The sequence below is a fragment of the Eptesicus fuscus genome, chromosome 21, assembly GCF_027574615.1.
Source record: "Eptesicus fuscus isolate TK198812 chromosome 21, DD_ASM_mEF_20220401, whole genome shotgun sequence".
Classification (NCBI taxonomy): Eukaryota; Metazoa; Chordata; class Mammalia; order Chiroptera; family Vespertilionidae; genus Eptesicus; species Eptesicus fuscus.
Genome location: NC_072493.1, coordinates 497,501 through 518,012, shown reverse-complemented (window position 1 = coordinate 518,012; position 20,512 = coordinate 497,501). Strand labels below are relative to the sequence as shown.

Below are 20,512 nucleotides of genomic sequence, written 5' to 3'. Positions count from 1 at the left end.
GCCAATTTTTTTAAACTTAAACGATATAGGTCGGTACATTGTTATTAACTTAATTAGGGTTCTCCTAAGCTGGCCTTTGCTAAAAACTCAAGGGGCCAAAGAGCCGCCTGTGGCTCGCGAGCCGCAGTTTGCCGACCACGGGTCTAGGACAGCGAGGGAGCAGACAAGCCAGGGAAGCATAGCGAGACCTTCAGGCAGCGGGAAGGACATTCGTGACCTTGCACTTTCACTGGGCAGGACTGGGGGCTTCTCGCCAGCCGTGTTCACCGTGTAGGCGCAGCGAGTGAGGAGCTGGGTTTCGGCCCGCTGGTGCTTTTGTCAGGAGGTAGCAAGAATGGGAATTGATGCTATTTAGGCAAGAGAGTTGAGGGTGTAGGTACACGATGCTTGTAGTGAATGACCGTGGACGCTGACATGAATAAGGAGAAAAGTGAGGGCTTGAGGGAAGAGCAAGGGACAGGGAAAGGGGCGGGGTCAGTCTGGGTGGGGCGGAAGGACTATCGGAATTGGATACTCAAGATACAGGGCTGGGCAGATCGATGGTGAGGGTTGGAAAGTGGCGGTTGGAAACCGAGATTATGCAAGTGTGGTTCCTGGTGACGAGGTGGCCAAGGCTGTGGTCTCGGCGTGAGGGGCTGAGGTGGGTGGAGGGTAGTTCACGGAGCAGAGGGAGTCATGGAGCTGAGAGGTGGTGATGCCTGTCACCATGGTTGTGACAGAATCACGCTGGAGAGAATGACTATGAGCTGGGAGCTAAGATTGTCAATGAGGGAGGGTGACACTGGGCGTGTGTAGATGGCTGCGACAGGCGTGGGAAGGAATCTGACACTGAGGTGCGCTACGACCTTGAAAACTCAGGCTAAGTGGAAGGAGACAGTCACCTCAGGCTGCACCTTGCATGGTGATACGGAAATGTCCACAAAAGGCAGCCTCACAGGGACAGGAAGGAAATGAGTGGCTGTCAGGGGCTCGAAATAGAAGAAAATCAAGAGTGACCGCTGATGGGCACGTGTTTCTTTTGGGGGTGATGGAAATATTTTGGAATTAGCGGTGATGGTTAGATACCTTGTGAATATATTAACAACCACTGAATCATATCCCTTAAAGAGGCGATTTTTGTAGCATGTGAATTACATCTCAATTTACAAACAAAGACAAAAAACTTGGGACCAAATACAGAGTCCTTCTGTGTGGCCCCCCAGATGGCTTCTGTTCTCCGGGCCTTGGTTCCTCATTCCAGGGGACCGTAGCTCGGGCTGGCCCCGGCTGAGATGGATGCCACACGTGGCTTGTTACTCCCACTCGTGCCCTCTGTTCCTAATCAGAGGGCAGGGAGCTGTTAGAGCACAGCTGGGCTCTGGCGTCGGATCTGAGCACAAATTCGGGCCCCACCACTTGCTAGCTGTGAACTCTCTCTGAGCCTCATTTTCCTTGTCTGTGAAATGGGGATGATGATGGCGGTCTCTTCTAAGTGTTGATGCGGGGAGATGATGAGATAGTGAACATGAAATATAAGACACACGTCTAGCATGGGTTCCTTCTTCTCCTCCTCCTCCTCTTCTTTCTCCTCCTCCTTTTCTTCTCCTTCCTTCTTCTTCATCATCATCATTATTATTGTGGTGGTTGTCATTGTAGCCATTTAGCCTCTCCCATTGTTTTCTTCTTCTTCTCCGCCCCTCTCTTCCCATCCACCCCAGGATTTCCCAATTGCCTCACAGTCTGCTTGTCTGGCCCAAGTGGTGGTCTGGACTCATCTTCCAAGACCTGGCCTCCTGGGCGGCTCTTGACTCCCTCCTTACTCACAGAGCCCAGACTTGCCAGCCCTGCCTCAGGCGCTCAGATAAATGCCTCATCCTTCTCTCCAGCTCCTGAGACAAGATGGGGTGCTGATCTGCTCCCACCCAGGGACCAGATGGCAGGATGCTCCCCGGGAGACTTTGGGCAAGGCTCGCAGCCAGATGCTCAGAAAGAACTCAGGGGCCCATGTGGAGCCCTCTCCCCGGGGGTCCCCCTACCTTTGCTGAAAAGAGGAAGCTCCAAGGCAGCTGCTCCGGGAGGGACTTTCTCTTTGCAAAAGCCCAGACTCTCTACTTCTAGGAATTTGCCCACCAGACGCCACCCCCAGGGACTGTGCCGGAGGAGGGTTATTTACATGACTTGAAGGTCTGGGAAAACCCTAAGTGTCCATCAGAGGGGCCTGGCCACACACAATCGGTCCACCCGTGCAGCGGAAAAGCACAGGGCCATTGGGAGCTATGGGGCTAAATGTACTTTAGGGAACCGATCCCAAGTGAGAAACAAAGTACAAAACAGTATTAACTCTGCTGCCCTCCCTGCCCTCCCTCGCTCCCTCCCTCTTCCCCCCCTCTCCCTTTCTTCCATTCCTCTCAAAGGAACACCTTCACAGGGGCGCTTGCGTATGCACAGGCCGTTTTGAAGGAGAAATCCTTAACCCTGTTTGCCTCTGAGGCAGGGAAATGAAGCAGGGTTGGGGCGCGGGGGAGGGGGGTGGGGGGGAGGGTTTGGTCAGAGGTAGGACCACCCCTTTGCAGTCCACCCTTTCCGTGCTGCATGAATTTAACATTTTACCTTTGGAATAGGCCAGTTATGTGCAGGAAGGAATGCCGCCTACTACCGAAGGGGATTTATCTGGTGGGAACGAAGTCTCCCCTCTGGTCACCTGCCCACCCCTCCTGCCCTGGTACCCGTTTTCTTCCTCCGGGGTCACAATGTGGCCAATTGTGTATCTTTCCAGATATTCACTGTGCACTTGTGTAAATACACGTTCATACGTAATTAAGTATATTTTTATTGTGGTAAAATATACATAACAAAATGTACCATTTCGACCATTTCTAAGTACAGTTCAGTGGCATTGAGCGCATTCACACTGCCGTGCAGCCATCACCGCCATCCATCCCACAACTGTTCCATCTGCCCAAGCGGAAACCCTGTCCCCATGAAGCACGAACCCCCATTCCCCTCCCCAGCCCCCGGCACCCACCATTCTGCTGTCTCTGTGGACTCCATGACCCTAGGGACCGTAGGTGGAATCACGCAGGATCTGCCTTTGCACCGGGCTTACTTCACTCAGCATGATGATCTCCAGGTTCGTCCCCGCTGTAGGCTGTGTCAGGATTTCTTCCTTTTTCAGGCTGAATCATAGTTCATTGCATGGATTGACCACATTTTAAAAATCTGTTCTCTGCTGATGGACATTTAGGTTGTTCCCATCTTTATAGACTTTGGTCTTTTATCTTCCCTGGAGGATATTTTCCCACTGATTTTAGAGAGTGGAAGGGAGGGGGACACACAGAGAGAGACACATCGATTGGCTGCCTCCCACACTCGGGGTGAGCTTGCAACTGAGGTAGGTGCCCTCGACTGGAATCGAACCCTGGACCCTTCAGTCCTCCCGCTCTATCCACTGAGCCAAACTGCCTAGGGCTATATCCTTTTTAATTAAAAAAAAATAAACAAAAAGAGAAGGAAGTTGTGGGAAGAGGACTTGTGTTGGGAGCTTCCCGCAAACTGCAGCGAGCACAGAATGGCCCCGCCGCGGGGAGCACGTGCAGGCGAAACACCCCTTCCCGGCACCTGCCGGTGCTTCCCCGCCTTCGCCCGCCGGGGGGACTCCCCTTTCCTTCCTTTGAAAGCTGCCCCTGCATCCTGCCTGGGAGCTCAGGGCGCCCCGAACGCTGTACCTGCCTCTTGTCCAGCCCCAGGGAGGCCCAGGCCCAGGGGAGCAGAGGTCGGCTGGCTGCACGTGTGGCTCACCCAGGGGAAGCGGGGAGGGAGGCAGAGGCCGAGTCAGCAGGAGGGGCATGGGCCTGGGAGTCGCTGGGGACACAGGCGCTCTCCGGGGGGAAGCCCCTGAGCCTACCTCCTGGAGGGCCTCAGCCCTGGGGGGCCCCACATAAGAAAACCCCCATTTCAGATGAAGAGCCACTAGACCGTTCTCTGTCTGCATTTGCATTCCTGCAAACAGCCACTCTTCAAAGAGGACGTCCACATTTAAAACCGGTTCCTCTTTTCCCCCATGTTTTCCTCAGGGAACATTTTAAAACGAAGGATGTTGGAGTAGTTGAGTGGTCACAGCCACCACCCACCTGCAGCACTGCTAGCAGCTTTCGTATTTGTTTTGTCGCTCCCTTTTTTTCCATGGGATAATAATACACCTACACACACATGTACATATATGCACACACATATGCATGCATGTACACACAATGTACACGTGCACATGTTATACAATATATATGCACATCTGCATATATGTGTGTACATACATACACACATACACCTACATATTCATCTACACATACACATTTCCTCTGAAATGAACTCTTGGGAGATAAGGGCACCATGACCTTCATCCTTAAACACTTTAGCGTCTCCTGGAACAAGGTCATTCTCCTACATATGAAGTCTTTTTTAAAATTTTTTTATTGATTTCAGAGATGAGGGAGAGGAGAGAGAGATAGAAACATCAATGACAAGAGAGAATCATGGATCGGCTGCCTCCTGCACGCCCCACACTGGGGATCGAGCCCACAACCCGGGCCTGTGCCCTGACCGGGAATCCAACTGTGACCTCCTGGTTCATAGGTCAACGCTCAACCACTGAGCCACCCCAGCCGGGCTTAACGTTTGTCAGAGCGTGTTCTCTCCCAGGCGGGAAAGCCTGGGTGCTGTGCATAGGGAGCGCTAGCCTAAGGCCTTGACATTCCCCCCAAGAGGGACTTGGTGCTGCGTTAGAAGTTTCACGTAAGTGAAAATCTTCGCCAAATGTCACTAGGAGGGAGGCAACGACACAGGATACAACATAGACGGGCCAGTGACCAAGGTATTTGCACCAGGGAGCTTGGTCTGTCCGGCTTGATCGAACAGGGCCGGTCACCAGACCTTAATATTTCAGAGTTATTAACGACTGCCTCCAGGGCAAGTCCGGGGGGCTGGGTTATGACAAACGTATCGTCACGAAGGAAAACAAGGGTAGTCAACCATCTTTAAAAATGCCCCGACCACTGCCTCTCAATATAGAAAGACCTCGTTTGTCACGCAGCAAATCCCACCTCTGTCCCCTGAAATTCCCCTGGTTTCATTCATTACAGGGGGATTTAAAAGAAAAAGACTTAAAGAGCACTTTACATCAGCATTCAGCTTGCCTATGAAATATCAGCTTCTTAAACATTACCTCCACGTCCTTTTTTCTCCTAGTAACTCAGACGCTGGCTTCGGAGTTTGTGGCACGTGTGGGAGTGGAGGGAAAAAGCCCATTCGGAACTGTTCTGCGAGCGGCTGCTCTCGTGTCGCTCAGCAATAAGAACCCACGTGTGTCCGCGAGGACGTCCCCAACCGCCCTTACAGATGCCCCACACACGCCTCCTGCCTTTCCCTTCCGGTGTGTGAGGTCTAAGGAAAGCCCTGGCGTTCCGCTAGCGCCCTAAGCCCTCCTGTACCCCAGCCACCACCCGACGGCCGCTCTGCCGGGGAGATGGCCGCCGTGCGCATCAGGCTGGGAGGGTTAACCTGCTGCAGCTGCCGGCCTGGCTGCGGTCTGTCCTGTCTCCAGGCAGGGCTTTCGCTTGCTTCGGTTTCAATGCAGTCTTTGCGGTTGCATCGACCACATGAGTCTAGTTTTGTTTGTTTGTTTGTCTTGATTCTGCTGGTGGCACGGGCGTCACAGACGCCTCCTGGACGCGTCTCCTGCAACGAAACGGCCCTGGAAATCCTCCTCAGAGCGCTCGCGGCCAGCGAACGGAGCCCGGGGGCCTCGCTCTGCACACACAGCAGCCTCCTGCACCTCGCGGCGTCTGTGGCTTGTGAAAACCAAGCATCTTCTCTTCTGGACACTAGTCTTCGAAAATCAGCCATTCTTGAGGTGCAGCGTGCACGCCAACCATCGCCCCCCTCCTCGATGGCCTCGTCTAGAAAGCGTGCCTCCTGCAGGTCTGCAGCGGCTGCCGCTGCTCGGGAAGGCGGAGATGCCACTTTCCCGCCGGAGGCTCCCGTGCACTCCCTGCCCCACCCCCCTTTACAACATCACTCACCAGAGTGGCACGTCTGTTGTCATCAGATACGGCACATCATAGTCCCACGCGGTCCACCGTCTGCTCGGGGGTCACTCTTGGTGCTGTACAGTCTATGGGTCTGGACAAAAGCGTAATGGCGTGTGTCTGTCACGATGGTATCGTACGAGTAGTTTCACTGCCTTACAAAGCCCCTGTGCTCCTCTCTCCACCCCGGATCCCTGGCAACCACCGATCTTTTTACCGTTTCCATAGTTTCATCTTTTCCAGAATGTCTCATAGCTGCATCACGCCATATGCAGCCTCTTCAGATGGGTTTCTTTCCCTTAGTAATATGCACCTGCGGTCCCCCCATGCCTTTTCATGGCGTGATCGCTCATGTCTTTCTCCATTAAGCACTAATTCCATTATCTGGGTGCACCACAGCTTACTGATCCATTCACCTACAGAGGACACGTCTACGTTTTGACTATATATATAAAAGCCTAAGCAACCGAACGACCAGTCGCTGTGACGCACACTGACCACCAGGGGGCAGACGCTGAGTGCAGGAGCGCCCCCTGGTGGTCAGTGCGCTCCCACAGGGGGAGCGCCGCTCAGCTGACCGGCGGGCACCAGGTGCAGGGCTCGCAGCAGAGTGGCAGCAAGCCCACCAAGTGGCGCGGCGGCCGGTGCAGAGGGACTGGGGTGAGCAGAAGCGGCAGGCAGGAGAGCAGGCGGCATTGGACTGCCGGTTCCAGCCTGATCCCCGAAGGCTATACCAAGGGACCCCCCGAACCTGCGCACGGGGCCTCTAGTTACGAGGAAAACTGCTGCCATGTAGGCTTTGTGTGGACATAGTTTTCACTCCTTTGGGTAGATGCCAAGGGACGTGACCTCCGGGTTGTATGGTGAGAGCACGTTGGCTTTGTAAGAAGCCCCACACTGTCTCCCGAACTGGCTGTGCCGTTTGCCTTCCCAGCAGCGAAGGAGGCTTCCGGGCTCCAGGCCCTCGCCAGCACGCGGTGCTGTCCGTGGCCCAGACGCTGGCCGTGCAGGTCGGTGTGTCTGGTGCCTCGCTGTTACCCTAATTTGCCTTTCCCCGGTGACGTAGGATGTGGAGCGCCTTTTCATTTGCTTTGTTTCCTTTTTTATTGGTAAGATATACATGACGCCCAATGTACCATTCTAACCATTGTCAAGTGTGTCATTCTGTGGCATGAAATACACTCATATTCTTGGGCAGCCATCACCAGCATCCATCTCCAAACTTGTTCGTCTTCCTGAACTGAAACTCTGCATCCGTCCAATAATAACTCCTCATCCCCTCCTCCCTCCAGCCCCTGGCGACCACCATTCTGTCTCTATGACCTCCGGGTGTGGGCCCACAGGCGTCTGTCTGTCTGCTGTGACGGGCTTTGGGTAACCCTTCGACAAGAGGTTTTCCCAGCTGATGCTGTGCGCTTCCGATGCAAACCATCAGGAGGCCTGCCCGCCTCTCCCCTCAGCTGCCCTCCGCGCCCCACCCACCCTGCCAGCTGCTCAGCCTCCCACCCGCCAGGGCCTTCGCCCGCGCCCTTTGCTCCCCGGCAGACTCCTTCGTATCTTCTGGATTTCGGCTTCGGTGTCACCCCCTCGTGGATGCTTCCCTGCGTACCCCCAACCTCCTCCCCGTAGTCACAGTCTGTTTCATTCTCTTCACGACGCTCATGACAACCTGACAAGGCCATGTCTGGTAGTTGATTGCCTGTTTGTCGTCTGCCTCCAAGGCACACGCCTGGAGCAGGGACCCGACCCCGCGGTGACCCCGGCCCCGGCTGCGCCCCTGGCACGCGGCAGGGGCTGCACTTCCTCTCCTCTCGCTGCTCTAACCAACGGCCGCACACTCAGGGGCTTACGAGCAGCAGGCCACCGGCGGGCGGCTCAGGCGGCGGGAAGCCCCGTCAGCCTCCGTGGGCTGAGATCAGGTGTGAGCAGGGCTGGGCCCCGCCCCCCGGGAAGCTCCAGGGGACAACCTGCGTCCTCGCTGGTGCAGCTCCCAGAGGCCCCCATGCTCCTGGGCTCGCGGTCTGGATCGCTTACTTGTCTCTGGCGCCATGTCCTGTCCGCGCTGACCCGGGGCGGCTCCCGGGGCCGTTCAGATCACCCAGGGGCTCTCTCTCCTTGACTGGCCTCAAACCACTGCAAAGCCCTTTTGAAATGCAGGTCACAGAGTCACAGGTTTCAGGAACTAGGAAGTGGGCAGGTTTGTTTTTTATTTTTTGGGGGGAGCATTATTCTGTCGCTAGAGGACTCCGTAAATACTGGTGGAACGAGTGACAAATGAACGGTGGCTCCCTTTACGAAGGGAATGCTGAGTTCTGAATCCCAGGCCTGGCTGAGCCACTTCCTGGCCGAGACCTTGGGCCAGTCCTCTTTCCCTGAGCTTCTACTTCCTGCCTCATTAGCTGTCCCCCGAGCACCCCCTGTGTCCCCCACTCTTGGTAGACACTGGGGGTGCTGAGACAAGGAAAGGAGACCCCAGCCTTCCAAGAGGTGGGCTTCTGGGGAGGGGCCTGGGATGGGAAAACCCACATTCTCGGCCACCCCAGAGCCCTGTCCAGTGAGAGTGGGTGGGCCTACCCAGAAGGTGACATTTCACAGGCTCCTGACGCACGAGTGGGAGTTTATGGGGTAGAGAAGTGGAAAGGGCACTGGCGGCCCGGGACAGGCCGCCGACCTCTTTGAGGAACTGTGAGGGGAGTGCCTGGAGCCCAGTGCGGGCGGAAACACGTCTGGAAACCAGGCCTTGAAGGCCACGGTCAGGAGCCTTGGCTCTGCCCTCAGCTCAGGGACCGCAGCAGGTCTCGAGGCACAAGAGAGACGTGTGCAGCTTGGCATCTGGGCCACCACCAAGCAGAGAGGGGGTTGAGGGTCTAGGGTCCGAGCCTGAGATGGAGGTGGCCTGGACTGGGCAGGGACAGCGGGGATGGAGAGAAGGGGACAGCCCAGCCCGTGTGGCTCAGTGGTTGAGCATCAACCTGTGAACCAGGAGGTCACAGTTTTGATTCCCGGTCGGGGCACATGCCTGGGTTTTGGGCTCGATCCCCAGTGTGGGGCGTGCAGGAGGCAGCCGATCAATGACTCTCATCATTAATGTTTCTGTCTCTCTCTCCCTCTCCCTTCCTCTCTGAAATATCTATCTATCTATCTATCTATCTATCTATCTATCTATCTATATAGAGAGAGGGGGGGGGGAACAGATCTGAGATTTAGGAAGTGGGGCGGGTGGGAGGTTGAGAGGGGCGGTGAGGAAGAACTGAGGGAGCTGCAGGGGAGACGGGCGCAGTGGAAATGTGTGTGGGAGCCCCTTGCAACCGTGGCCCTGAGCGGCCAGGTCAGGACTGGGGAGCAGCCCAGTGGACTGGCAGGCCTCTCCCCGGGAAGAGAGATGGGGAGCAGCCCAGTGGACTGGCAGGCCTCTCCCCGGGAAGAGAGATGGGGAGCAGCCCAGTGCACTGGCAGGCCTCTCCCCGGGAAGAGAGATGGGGAGCAGCCCAGAGGACTGGCAGGCCTCTCCCCGGGAAGAGAGATGGGTCGTGACCGCCAAGGGCACAGGATGGCCTCGGTCCAGCTGAGGGCTGGGGCCGTTAGCGCCCGTCCACGTTCTCCACCATTTACCCACAAGCACCGAGGCTCCCAGGTCGGGCTGTGGCCCCATCTCCCCATTTCCAGAGACACACGGGGACGTGGGCAGGGACACGCGACAGACCTCCAAGAGGCCCGGCTCAGGGGATTTTGCAAGTCTCTGGAGACCCAGAGGGTGGAGGGCGGGGGTCCCCTCTGATGGTTTCCAGCCACAGAAAATTTCCTCCAATCTGGAGGAAGCGGAGTTCTTCTTTCAGAGCGTCAGTGTCGATGCTCCTTGCCACTGGTGACTAAGAGTGGCTGAGGCTTGTGGGTGTAGCCAGCGCTTAAATAGCAGCCCTGGCTGTCTTCCGGCGAGAGAGACACCTGGCTGACACCGGGCAGGAGCATGGCCGGCCTGCAGACCCCGCTCCTGGCCGCCCTCCTGCTCCTTGCTCTGGCTCTTCAAGCGACCGAAGCAGGTGAGGCTGGGGAGAGGGAGGGCTCCCTGCAGAAGCCGGGGTCGCACCCTGGGCCTCTTCCTCGTGGAGGGGAAACACACGGGACTGAGGGCAGACACCCCAGTCTGCTGCTGGCTCTCAAACTGGACCCATTGCTTCTCTGGGCCTCCACTTACACATCTGTTAAATGGGTAGTCTTGAAGGCTTGAGTGTAAAATCAGTCTCAGCCAGGTTTGGGGGTGTGGTAGGCATGGCCCGGGGTCCTCCACTCCAGAGAACTGGAGCAAAGGGCCCTTGGGGAGTGGAGGAGGCGCTGCTGAAGAGGGCCTGGGGTAGAGGATAGGAGCTGGGGCCTGAGATATTCTCAAGAGCTGGCCCTGCCTCCCACCTCCCTATTTTTGCTCCAGAACCTGCCCTGCGATCCTGATTTCTTTTGATTTTTAAAATTTATTTCAGAGAGGAAGGGAGAGGGAGAGAAAGAAGGAGAGGGAGAGGGAGATAGAAACATCAGTGATGAGAGAGAATCATAGATCGGCTGCCTCTTGCACGCCCCACACTGGGATCGAACCCGCAACTGGGGCATGTGCCCTGACCGGGAATGGAACTGTGACCTCCTGGGTCATAGGTCCACGCTCACCCACTGAGCTACGCCTGGGATCCTGATTTTTTCACGCCAACGTAACTGCCCCTGCCCTGGGTTGGTAGGGGAAGGAGCACTGGCCTGGGAGTCGGGCAGCGAGGAACAATAGCTGCTCAGGGATGGGGCTCCTGAGTGCTCCCCCGCTTTAGAGGCCCCCACAGTCAGCGCTGTCTCACCCGCTCGGTCAGAGGAGGAAGTTGGGCCTCGGAGACGTTAAATGACTTCCCTCAGTGGCCGGGTGACTCAGGGCAGAGTGGGCCCCGAACCCTTGTCCTGGCTCTCCAAGGCCGTGCTGTGTGACTGGGGAAGTCCTCCCGCTCTGGACACAGCCTCTCCACGGAGGGGCCGGCGGGGCCGTGCACGGAGCGGGCTTCTGCGTTCCCTGGGGCCGTCACTGCCGGGTCCGGGGTCCGGGGTCCCCAGAGCTGGTGGAGCAGCCCCGCAGGCTTGAGGAGCAAGGCCCCTGTTCAGAGGCCCTGAGTTCTGCCGGAAAGCGCAGGGCACCGTGGGTGCTCACCTGTTTGGAATCCCTCGCCCTGGACCTGACCCACCCGGAGTAATGACATTGGGCCCTTCGTGGCTTCTCAGAGGCCCACGATCGGGGACATTGAGGGCCCAGAATCCTCTGGACACCGACCGTCCACGTGGAGCAGAAAAGCTGGGCCTGAGGCTGGGCGGCGAGACTGCCCTGTGCCCGGCCTGTGCCCCCCTGAGCGCCCCTCTCCCCCCCAGGCCCTTACGGAGCCGACGTGGAGGACAGCATCTGCTGTCGCGACTACACCCGCCGCCCGCTGCCCCGCCGCCTGCTGAAGGGCTTCCACTGGACGTCCGGCTCGTGCCGGAGTCCCGGCGTCGTGTGAGTGGGCGCTGGGGAGGCAGGGAGCCCCGGAGGTGGCCCAGGAGGCCGGGGCAGGTGGGTGGGGAGTGCAGAAGGGCTGGAGCCGTGGAGGATGCTCTTACCAGAAGCATCTTGGACCCTCCCCCAGGCGGCCGATCTTCCCTGAAGGGCGTAAAGAGCTCACACGTACTGAGTGTTGGGTCTGGGCCAGGCACTGTCCTGAGCAGGACTGCACTGAGTCCCTGACCCTCACAACAGCCCTGCGAGGGGGTGCGATCACCCCCACGTTACAGATGGAGAAATAGGCTCAGGGAGGGGGTGACTTGCTCACAGTGGCCCAGGCTGAACCCAGATTCCTGAGCCTCACTTTCCCCATCAGGATCCCCATCAGGATCACCTTCACTTATTTTTTTTTAAAAAATATATATATTTTATTGATTTTTGACAGAGAGGAAGGGAGAGGGATAGTTAGAAACATTGATGAGAGAGAAACATCGATCAGCTGCCTCCTGCACACCCCCTACTGGGGATGTGCCCGCAACCAAGGTACATGCCCTTGACCGGAATCCAACCTGGGACCCTTCAGTCCGCAGGCCGATGCTCTACCCACTGAGCCACACCGGTCAGGGCCACTTATGTTTATGTATCACATTTATAGAGTGCTTGCTGAGTGCTAGGCACAGTTATACACACTTTATAAACAGTAACGCACTTAATCCTGTGGGAGGTGCTGTTAGGGTCCCCCTTTCACAGGCAGGAAGGGGGGCACAGAGAGGGTGCTGGGCCTCTGAGCATCACGGGGCACAGTCACCGTGAGCTGGAAGTGTAACGCTGGCATGTACTAGATGCTCAGTACAGGACAGCACACGTGTGCTCCTTGGACTTGGAGGTGGAAGAGTGACAGACGGGGAGATGGGGGCAGGGCCTCGCGCAGGGTCCCACGGGGCGGGGCAGGCTGCCCACAGGGCCGAGGCCAACACGCAGCCTCTTTGTTCTCTGCTCGCTGGTGGTCTGTGGGCTGGGGCAGGCGGGGACGCAGGGGCTAGGAGCTCCCGGCCCCACGGACAGGCTCCTTTTTTTATTAAGTCATATTTTAATTCGATTGGAATCAAGTTATTGGTAACTTGAGAGCAAATAAGCTAAAAATGAGAAAGTAGGCGTTTGAGGTAAAAGAATCTGAAAATCAATCCCAGAAATATGATTTACCGACATCACTTAATTTTATTTTATTTATCTATTTATTTATTTTTATTTACATTTTTTATTGTTTAAAGTATTACATAAGTTTCCTTTTCCCCCATTGACCACTCCCGGATGCCCCCCACCCCCACAGGCTCCTTCTCCGAAGGCAGGCAGGGAGTCCCGGGCTGGGGGACGTCCTCCCAACAACGGTGGGGGCAGAGCGCCCCGAGGGCCCAGCGTGGTGCGTGCCGTGGCTGGGCCAGGGTGGGAGGCTTTGCCCGCGATTGCTGTGTGATGCGGGGCCCGTGCTCCCCTCTCTGTGCCCTGAGCCTCTCAGAGGAGCCTGGGTGGGACTCTCACCAGAGACAACGCCCCTCGTATCCAGCTCACGGCGAGCGTGGTGAGGCCGAGCTTACCAAGTTGCTTTGCCTCACTCCCCTCAGCTAGGAAGTGGATAGAATAATCCGACCTCATAGGATTGCTGTAAGGATGTATTAAGAAAATTAATGTTAAGAATTCAGGTCAGCCCTAGCCGGTTTGGCTCATCGGATAGAGAGTTGGCCTGTGGACTGAAGGGTCCCGGGTTTGATTCCAGTCAAGGGCACATGCCTGGGTTGCAGGCTTGATTCCCCATAGGGGGCGTGCAGGAGGCAGCCAATCAATGATTCTCTCTCATCATTGATGTTTCTCCCTCTCTCATCCTTTCTGAAATCAATAAAAATATATTTTTAAAAAAGAATTCAGGCCAGCTCCTGGCACAGTTATACAGGACCTACCATCTGCTGTGCATCTAGTTTATATTAACTCAGCAAATCTCATCAGAATCCTATGAGGTTGGACCACGATGATCATCCCTATTTCACAGATGTGGAAACTGAGGCTCAGAGACGTTAAAGGACTTGCTAACAAGTCACAGGGCTAGGATTTTAACCAGATAAGTTGGCTCCAAAGTTCATGCTCTTGGCCCCTGCCCAATACTCTCTCTCCCAAGGCAATGTTTGCAATGACCATGAGAGAGGGCATTCGGTTCCCTGGCCTGACCTGGCACTCGAGGCTGAGGCTGAGGGACTACCTGGGACGTTCTGATGCTCACCCCCCTCCTCCTTAAGAAATGTGTTTGCATACAGCAGGTGGCTCATAAGTGCTAAGCCACTCTATATAGAAGGCATCTCTACATACAGTAGGTGACTCATAAGTGCCAAGCTTTCCAGGCGGGATGTGGCATCATCCCTGCATGTCTCATTGTCCCCCTGGCATCTCCTCCTTCCAGCTTGCTGACCCTCAGGGACCGGAAGATCTGCGCTGACCCCAGGGTACACTGGGTGAAGAGGGTTCTCCAGAAGCTGGACGGCTGAGGAAGGATCCTGCCCTGGTGACCGTGGCCTTGGCTCCTCCGGGAAGGCTCACGGAGCCCTACCTTCCTGCCATGACAGCTGCTCCCCAGCCAGTGACTCTGTCTGTAATCCCCGATCTCCATCCCTACTCTCACCGCCCCTCTTACTCCTCCATCCCAGCCTCTGCCCCACTGAAGCCAGCGGGTCCACAACTCTGGTCAGTCACTCCCTGCTCGAAACCCTGCCATGGCTCCCCAGTGCCCGGGCGTGGCACCAGGCCCTCTGGATCTGGGTCGCATCTCTGTCTCCAGCCCCATCTCGTCTCCCTTCTTGCACGTTGGATCCCAAACCCACGCCAATGACATTTCTGCTTCCCGGCCTTGGCCTGTGCTGCTCCAGACACCCAGAGTGACTCCCCTTCCCTGCACACCCCACCAGCCCTCCGAGGCGTCGCTCAGCCTGAGCAGCCAGTAATTGAGTTTCATTTTTTAAATTTTTTTTTTCTTTGATGCTTAGGTTGGCAGAGTCCGTGTCCACTTCCTACCAATGAGTTCTAAGTGACTCACTATTTCTAAGTAGTCGATTTCATTTTTTAGACTTCCACCGGCCCTCTGCCCTTCTTAACAGCCCTGGTTACAGTCTGCCCAGAATCCTCGGGACTGGAGAGCTTGTCCCCAGCCGCACGGCTGGGCCAAGGCCCGCCCCGCGTTCCTTTGTCTCCTGGCCTCCAGGACAGCGCACAGGGCCGGGCTCGGCATCAGGGCCCAACAGGCGGCTGCAGACTGACTCCATAAAAGCAAGGCCCCCCTGCCGCCCCTAAAGGCCCTCGCACAGCCATGCCGAGGCTACAGGTCATCCAGGGAGCTGGGTCCCTTGCGAAGCCTTTGATTTGTGCAGATTCGCCCTTCTTTCCCCGCTTTACCCTGTGCTGGGTCTCTTTGCCCTTCCTGCTTCCCTCCGGTTTTTACTGCTCCTCCAACCTCCGAGACCCAGGCCTGACCTTTCCAGAGCCCCTGACTTTCCCTTCCTGTTTCCCCAAATAGCTGATGACCGAATTCACGCTATGGTGTGAATGACTCCCCTTGGCTTGGACTTTAACTCTAGTTAAATTGGTATATGAAAAGAAGGCAGCCCGGCCAGTGTGGCTCAGTGGTCGAACACTGACCTATGAATCAGGAGATCATGGTTCAATTCCTGGTCAGGGCACATGCCCAGGATTTGGGCTTGATCCCTAGTGTGGGGCATGCAGGAGGCAGCGGATCACAATTCTCTCTCTTCATTGATGTTTGTATCTCTCCCTCTGCCTTCCTCTCTGAAATCAATAAAAATACATTTTTTAAAAAGAAGGCAAATGCTTAAGAGGCCGCGTGGATGATTGGGAGGATTTTAGGAGCTGGGGGAAGGGAACAGAAGAGGGCTTTCCTGGCCCTGGGAGTGATGGGGGGAGGGGGTATAGTTAAGTGAAAGAACCTGGGGTGGGGGTCATTCTCTGGTGGCTGGGGCCAGGCTAAGGACGGGGACTGGATTTAGTACACACCCCTCTTCCCTGGTGTCCTCCCAGAGTACTTGTCCGGGGGGCAGGAGACGCATCGGAAGGGTACAGGTCACGGGTTCAGGCAGACTAGGAGCTCTCACTGGCTGGGTGTCTGGAGCCAGTGGCTTTGTTCCTCATCCTCCGTGTCTACCTCTGGGAACAGGGGGCATAAAGCCGATGTCCGGCATGTGGTTGTGAGAGTCAATGAACTGCGAAGACACAGCGGCCCGATCTCATCGTGGGCAGGACTGGGAGAGGCGTTTCTTCAAGGAGGACACGCCAATGTCAATAAGCTCATGACAAGATGCTCAACGTGAGATGTCGCCTCACACCCATGAGGGGGGCTATTATTAAAAAAAAAAAAAAGCAAGGCTGGTGAGGGTATGGAGAAATGGAGTCCTTGGGATTGGCGGTGGGAATGTAAAATGGTGTGGTCGCCGTGGAAAACCACATGGTGGTTCCTCAACAAATTCAACATGGCATCGCCGTCTGATCCAGTAGTCCGCTTCTGGGTACACACAGAAGAGAACGGGAAGCAGGGATGCTAACAGATAACTGTACCCCGTGTGTAGCTTAGCATTCCCCACAACAGCCAGAAGGTGGGAACCACCCATGGAGGGGTGGGTGGACGAGCAGGGTGTGGCCCCGACATACAATGAAATAGCCTTCGGCCTTAAGACGGCAGGAGAGTCCTTCCCGCCACAGCATGGATGCACCTTGCAGGCATGAGGGTAAGCGGAATGAGCCAGGCACAAGGACACGCACCGTGTGATTCCTAGAGTGGTCCATTGATCGAGACAGGAGGAGTGGTGATTTCCGGGGGCTGGGGAGGAGGGGATGGGAGTTCTTGAATGGGTCCAGAGTTTCAGTTTTGCAAGAAAAAAAAAGTTCTAGAGATGGATGTGGTGATGGTTGCACAACAGTGTGAATGTACTTGATGCCACTGAACTGTGACCTTAGAAATGGCTAAAATGGTGAAGTTTCTGTTATTCATATTTCACAATAAAAAGGGTGTGGCGATGTGTGCACACAGCGGGCATGTGGGGAGCCCTCCTTATTGGCCAGAAATGTGAGCTGGGCAGAGTTGGGGTGGGGCAGGGGAAAGCTAGGCCAGGCTGCCCCCCACCTCACTGGCCGTCCCGCCCCTCCTACCACTCGGGGACCCCGCAGGAGCGCCCTGGGCTCCGTGCCAGCTCCCGCAGCTGTTTCTGTTCTGCCTCCAGGGTCCGGGGAGAATCCCTCATGTCCCACAAGACAGGTGCCGGCTGCCTGCTCTCTGGGGCACCCAGGAAGGTGTGGGCAGGGACACCCCCATCCCCCCACCCCACTGACCCACGAGGAAACCCTCTTTCTTTTTAAAAATATGTTTTTATTGATTTCAGAGCGGAAGGGAGAGGGAGAGAGAGATAGAAACATCAGTGATGAGAGAATGATTGACCGGCTGCCTCCTGCACGCCCCACACTGGGGATCAAGCCCACAACCCGGGCCTGTGGCCTCGACCAGAATCAAACCGTGACCTCCTGGTTCAGAGGTCGAGGCTCAACCACTGAGCCACTCTTCCCTACTGCCCAGCTGCTGCTCCACTTTCCTTTTTGTTTCTTTCTTTTTAAGTACATTTTTTATTGTTGAATGGCTCCACTTTTCAGTCGCCCGTGTGGCTCTACTTACTCCTCAGTTCGGAACCTTCCCAGCCCCTCGGCCCCAGCATCCTCATCCCTCGCTCCAGCTTTGGTGTCTAAGGCAGCTCTCTGCCCACGCCCTCCTCGGAGCCGAAGGCCTCAGACGGCTCCCCAGCCCCTGCAGAGGCCCGGCCCTTCCCAGCGGGGGAGTTTCCCTCCGCCCGCAATGGTCTGTGTTGCAGGTAAGTTACTTATGATCACAAAGGAGGCACCTCTGGCAGAGATCTGTGAGGAGAATAGCAAGTCTGAGGCGGTGTGAGGTGCCGTGTGAAGAACCCAGCATTGCTCATAAGGAATTCTTGCCAAAGTGGTGGAGATCTAATCGAGCCCGTGGCTCCAACTCCCCGTTTACAGGAAATACAGAGGTTAGGGGAACAACTCGGATGACTTCACAAGGACATAATTAGATCAAATAAGAATGAGAACAGCGTATAGGACAATGGCTTTGAATCGTCAGAAAGTCGAGCCATGAAAAATGTGTTGGGAGGGCTATTGCAGACTAAAAAGAAATAACTTTATGCTGTGCATGAACCTAGATGGGTCCTGGTTCAAAACTTTTAAAAAAGCAAGAGAGAAGGAAGGGAGGGAGGGAGGGAGAGACGGAGGCAGGAGGGAAAAGAGGAAAGAGGAAGAGAGAAGAAACAATAAAACATATTTTGGGGACAATTGGAGAAATTTAATGCTAACTGAAAATTACATGACATAGGAATTATTATTCACTTTTGGGGGAGATAATAGTATATGCATAAAAGACACTATCCTTACACTACAGAGATGCATGCTGATGTATTTCAGGGCCAAGTCTCAGGCATCCATAATTTACTTCGAAATGGAAAAAAGTCAAAGCAAATGCGGACAAATGCTAATCATTGAATTTAGGTGGTAGAGATATATGTTCTTGGTCCCATTTCTTCCTTGTTGTCTAAAAGTTTTCCAAATGACAATATGAAAGAAACAGAGCCAAGCTCGGCCCGCGGCCTCCTGATGGCAGCATGGCGCTCACGCTGCCTCCTTTGCCGCCCACATAGGAACAAAGGCTCTCCCTTCCTCAGACCCGCACTTCCTCCTGCTGAGCGGGCTCCCTGGGCCAGGACTTGGGCGATGGGTTTGCCCCCACAATGCCAGGCACACGCCAGGGCTCGGTCACAAACACCATCAGCTTCTGCGTGCCTCTCGGTGAGAGTCGGTAGTTGTCTTTACTCCCCCAGCGGCGGTTTGATGAGGTGACTATTACATCCCATTTCACAGATGGGGAGGCTGAGTCACTTGCCCAAGGCGATAACCCTCATAGGCGGTGGAGTCCTGTCGAACTCCAGGTCTGGCCGAGTTGAAAGCCTGGCTGTTGTGTCTGAAATGAACCGTTAGTCTTTTCTTTCTCTTTTTAGTACTCAGCGGAGGATATTGATTTCTAGAGAGAGTGGAGATATAGAAACATTGTCATTTTAAAAATATATTTGTGTTGATTTCAGAGAGGAAGGGAGAGAGAGATAGAAACATTAACGGGAGAGAATCATTGATCTGCCGCCTCTTGCACGCCTCCTACTGGAGATTGAGCCCAAAACCTGGGCATGGGCCCTGAGTGGGAATCAAACCGTGACCTCCTGGTTCATAGGTCGACCTCTGAGCCACACGGGCCGGCCAAGCTACACACAGTTAGAACACCCTGATGAGGTGGGTGGGGTGACCATTCCAATTTCATGGGGGGAAAAACTGGGCCAGAAGAGGGCAGGAGACACCCCCAAGGGCTGAACGAAGGAAAGCAGTGCCGTTTTGACGCCTGTTTCACACCAGGCCCCGAACCAGCACCTTATGGGCTAAACTCACTCAATCCTCACAGCAGTTCCCAACGTGGGGGTGGAGGGAGGGGGGTCATCTGGTGGTCATGAGCTCAGACCCCAGAGCCACCTGACTGGGGCTAATCCAGGCTCCCCCGCTTCCTGGCTGGTGATCCTCAAGAAATTCCTTAACTTCTGCATGCCTCAGTTTCCCCATCCGTAAAAAGGTCCACCAGGGCCCTGCCAGTCTGGCCCCTTCCGGTTTGCTCGCAGCCAGCACCCTCTATGCCTCGGCCCCTGCCCTTTGCTTATTGCCCTGAGAGCAGCCAGGGCCCCGGCCAGCCCGAAGGGCGAGCCCAGCTCCCGCAGGGCGGTGGCAGCAGAAGGGACGAGAAGAGGCCCTTTGAACCTGAGCAGTCCTCCCGGCCGGTTCCGGTTTGAGGAGCCATTCTGAGCAGCAGCCCAGGATCCCCAAGACTTGGGCCTTCTGTTTCTAAGGCAACATCCTGTGGCATCTGGCTCCCTGCCTCCCCTCCCACCGCCTGCCTGCAGGGAGCCAGGAGGCGGGGACAGGCAGAGGCAGCGGATCTCCTCAGATCTGAGAACACCGGAGCTCCCTCGGAGAACACCGGAGGGAGACAGTGCCGGCCTGGTCCCCACGCCTGGTCCCCGCGCTGGGACCCTGCCTGGACCCCTGCCTGCCCTCAGCCATGGCTTTTCATCCGCTCTCCTGGCTGCTCCGCTTGGCTGTGCTCTGCCATCTAGTCCTGCTGCTGACGGGTGAGTGGGGTGGGCGCAGCATGAACAGGGAGGGGGCGCCCCCGCCCCACGCCTGCCCCTCAGGCCTGACATCTGGGCACCAGACCCTTCCTACCTGAGGCGGGTCTGTGGCAGGCCCCCCTGGGGGATGTGTGTGGGGGTGGGGGGGACGGAGATGCGGCTCCACGAGGAAAAGATTTGGCTCAATGAGCAAGGCTGCTACTGCTTGGAGCGCCCGGGTTGGGGGTGGCGGTGGCGTGGGAGCTCCAGGGGCCGGGTGGGTACCAGGAGGCCGGGCTCGGGCACGGGAGGTGGCTCCTGCCGGTGCAGCCCCGGGGGACCCAGGCTAATATGTAACCTGAGTCCGGAGCCCCGCCTGGCCCTGGGCTAGACCACAGTCGGGGCTGTCTCCTGCCCGAAGTCAAGGCCACCCCAGGAGTCGGGGCCCCAGGACCGGAGGAGGTCCAGGTCATTGCAGCTCAGGGGTGGGCTCAGGGCTCTTGCTCTGGTCTGTAGCCCCATCTCCCCATTGTACGGTCTTCCTCCTCCAAGCACAGCTTAGAAATGGTGGTCCAGGCGGTCCAGGTAAGGCGCACCTCCGGCCACTAGCTTCCTGGAGCCTGGGACTGGCAGGGCACGCTGCACCCAGCCCGGCCGCCACCAGGAGGGAGGGCGTAGAAACTGGCCTGAGG

At 56.3% G+C, this 20,512-nt stretch overlaps 2 protein-coding genes across 2 annotated transcripts in view; both read left to right on the top strand.

Annotated features, from left to right (window-relative positions):
- Positions 1-10,025: 10,025 nt before the first annotated feature.
- Positions 10,026-14,117, top strand: CCL22 (C-C motif chemokine ligand 22). The gene is made up of 3 exons (XM_008152362.3): positions 10,026-10,099; positions 11,451-11,574; positions 14,009-14,117. Exons 1-3 carry the CDS (start codon positions 10,027-10,029, stop codon positions 14,091-14,093), a joined length of 282 nt encoding a protein of 93 aa, XP_008150584.2. The 5' UTR covers position 10,026; the 3' UTR covers positions 14,094-14,117.
- A 5,585-nt stretch (positions 14,118-19,702) lies between these two features.
- The window catches only part of CX3CL1 (C-X3-C motif chemokine ligand 1), a 16,069-nt gene continuing 15,259 nt past the window's right edge, over positions 19,703-20,512 (top strand). The window contains exon 1 of the mRNA XM_054711055.1: positions 19,703-19,841. Within this exon, the coding sequence (XP_054567030.1) occupies positions 19,772-19,841 (70 nt within the window). The 5' untranslated portion in view covers positions 19,703-19,771. The remainder of the gene's footprint in view (positions 19,842-20,512) is intronic.